Raw genomic sequence first — 2,799 nt, 5'->3', positions numbered from 1 at the left:
TAAAATTAACATAAATTACCTGCAATATTGTCATAAATAACAAAAGAATTTAATTAATTTTCGGAAATTTATTAAATTTAAAATTTAATTTTGTAAATACAATTAAAAATTTTTTAAAATTTATTTAAAAAAATTAAATATTAAAAATTTGTTTTGCAATATATAATATACTATTTCTACAACTGATACCGAATATAGCCTTCCATAAAAATAAAATAATATTTTAAGATTATTTTCACATGAAATAAATAGACAAATAATACAAATAATTAATTTTTATTTTTCATTACAAATTATCAGTCATTTGGAAGTAATTGTTGATTACACTAATGAATGCATTTTTTCTGTTCTGTACGAATAAGGAAAGTTCTGCTAAAACCACTTGCGTCAAATGTCTTGTATGCCTTTTGAAGAACTTCTTCACTAGGAACTCGGTCCCTGGTCAAAATCCAGGCTTGTTTTGTGCTGAAGATAATATTTTATTAAATAAATATAAAAATAAGCAAATAACTTAATAAAAAATATTCGAAGAAAGAGGGGGCAAGCGAGAAAGATAGAGAGAGAAATAAAGAAGTAAAGTAGTAAAGAAGAGAAGAAACAAGGAAATGAAGAAGTAAAAAAAAAATTTAAGGAAGCAGAGAAATAAAGAATTAAAGAAGTGAAGATGTAGAAAGAAAAAAGTAGGGAAAAAGGAAAGCAAGCGAGGCAAGCCAGTGAGAGAGAGAGAGAGAGAGAAATAAAGAATGAAATAAAGAAATAAGGAAGTAAAAAAGTGGCGAAGAAGGGAAATAGCTGGTAGGGAAATAGGAAGTAAGGAAGTGAGGAAGTAGTGAAGTAGGGGAGTGGTGAAGTAAAGAAGTAGAAAAGGAAGAAGCGGGAAAGTGAAAAAGTAGAGTAGTGGGAAATAGGAAAATCGACAAGTTGGGCAAGGGGGAGTAGTGAGCTGATAAAGTAGTGAAGAGGTGAAACGAAGAAGTGTGGATGAAGGGAGGGGGGCGGTAAAGAAGTGAAGTTGTAAAGAGATAAAGAAATACAGATATAAAGACACAAAGAAATAAATGGAAAAATAAGAAAATAAAGGAAAAAAATAAAGAAAGAAAAGTAACTGAAAAATGCTTCTTACTTAAAAAGTTTAAAATCTTGACATGAGAAGACAACAGCATAACTTGAATAGTCCGTGTCTAGAATCCACAGAGAACCTTTGATAACCGATGGTAGTTTAGGGAATGATATGGACAGTTTTCCTTCGCCGGATTTACCAACAAATTCCACAATTCCTTCCATACTAATGGATTTTCCAGTGCTGCAAGTTCCAAAAATAATTTGTGTATTTTCAAAAAATTATTTAAAGAACAAACATAATGTATTATTAATTAATTTATTACATTAGTAACAATTAATGCAAGCTCTTAAAGCGCTCATCCAACTTCTTTGATTTTTTCCCAAGATTAAACACATAAACAATTTTCAATTCTCTAATAACAAATTTTCAAATATTTTATTAAACTTACAAAGCATTGACTTGACTGTTTAAAACATTCACAGTTCCATCGTCGTTCAGAGAGTATTTAGAGGTAACACATTTTCCTCCTAATTCAGTAAGAACAAAGTATCGCCCGGCTTCGTACCATTTTCCCATATACTAAAAATATAAAAAAATGATAAGATTAAAGAAAGTAAGCATAAATATTATAATTATTAATTATTATAATTTAATACCAACTTTTTCAATGTCAAAATTCTGTACGACCTTCAAATTCGGACACTTGCCAAGAGAAGGCACTTGAGCCAAAGCTCCAGTAAAAAGCACGAAAATCAGAGTTAGTTTTATCATTTTGTTATCTGGAAGTTATAATATTTCCATTTATTAAAACCGCTTAAAAATAAATTTCATAAATTCTAGGCAAAAAATTGCAAAATTTGTTTACCAATGTTTTTGTTAATAAGACTTTGTCGTAAAAAAATGCAATTTTGTTCTTAATATGAAACAGAATTTTTTTTTGAAGAATTAAGATCCCTTACCAGATTCATGAAGTAAAAAATCACTAAATGTGATACTTAATAAAAGTTTATTATTTAAACGAATGAAAATCCCCTCCACCCGCCAAATTTTTATTTTTAATACGAGAAATAATCCTTAAAAATTCAGCAGTCCTTTTTAGGTTTAAAAAATTTGAATTTTACGTATTCTGTTAATAACAAGATTGGCACTACTCATATTATAAATAATGTAAATTGTAAACGATTTAAATCACGTACCAAGAACTGAAGAAGCTTCTGAATAAGTGAGTTTCAAGAAACGTTCTGATTTCTCTCAATTTTTAACTAGAACTGATCAAGACTTTTTATACTCTTTGGTATATATCCTTATCGTCTAAACCTAGAAAAACAAGTTTACGGTTGGGTTTTATCTTTTTTGTTTACACCAGTGTCCGGCTGGTTTAGAATAGACCTCAATGATTTAAAAAATCAAAAATTGACATGTTACGAGGAATCGGTTCAAGGTTTAGCTTACAAGATAATTTTCAAAAATGCGATTCATGCTTATTGCTTCATTTTTCATTATACTTATTTATGGTAGCGATGAAAAAGCACCGGGCCAGCAATCGGAAGTTCTGTGGTTCGATTCCCAGTGCAGCGACGTTAAAAGATATTATTTTAAGAAAAATATAATTTTAAAAGTAAAACAAATCAAATTAAAGTAAAAAACGAGAAAAGAATTGCAATTGGATAATTGAGCCATTATCTGCCTGAACAACTTAATTCAATACTTTCTCTGCTCATGGGACCTAGAGGATT

The 2,799-nt window shown here is 29.2% G+C and overlaps 1 protein-coding gene across 1 annotated transcript; it reads right to left on the bottom strand.

Moving 5' to 3' along the window:
- Positions 1 to 326: 326 nt before the first annotated feature.
- LOC117178410 (apolipoprotein D-like) lies at positions 327 to 2,293 on the bottom strand. The gene is made up of 5 exons (XM_033369837.1): positions 2,260 to 2,293; positions 1,724 to 1,842; positions 1,512 to 1,642; positions 1,124 to 1,303; positions 327 to 465 (listed from the first exon to the last, which is right to left on the bottom strand). Exons 2-5 carry the CDS (start codon positions 1,832 to 1,834, stop codon positions 327 to 329), a joined length of 561 nt encoding a protein of 186 aa, XP_033225728.1. The 5' UTR covers positions 1,835 to 1,842; positions 2,260 to 2,293.
- Positions 2,294 to 2,799: the final 506 nt, after the last annotated feature.

Source organism: Belonocnema kinseyi, chromosome 8 (assembly GCF_010883055.1).
Source record: "Belonocnema kinseyi isolate 2016_QV_RU_SX_M_011 chromosome 8, B_treatae_v1, whole genome shotgun sequence".
Lineage (NCBI taxonomy): Eukaryota > Metazoa > Arthropoda > Insecta > Hymenoptera > Cynipidae > Belonocnema > Belonocnema kinseyi.
The sequence above is the reverse complement of the archived record's forward strand: the minus strand, read 5'-3'. Positions and strand labels throughout refer to the sequence as shown.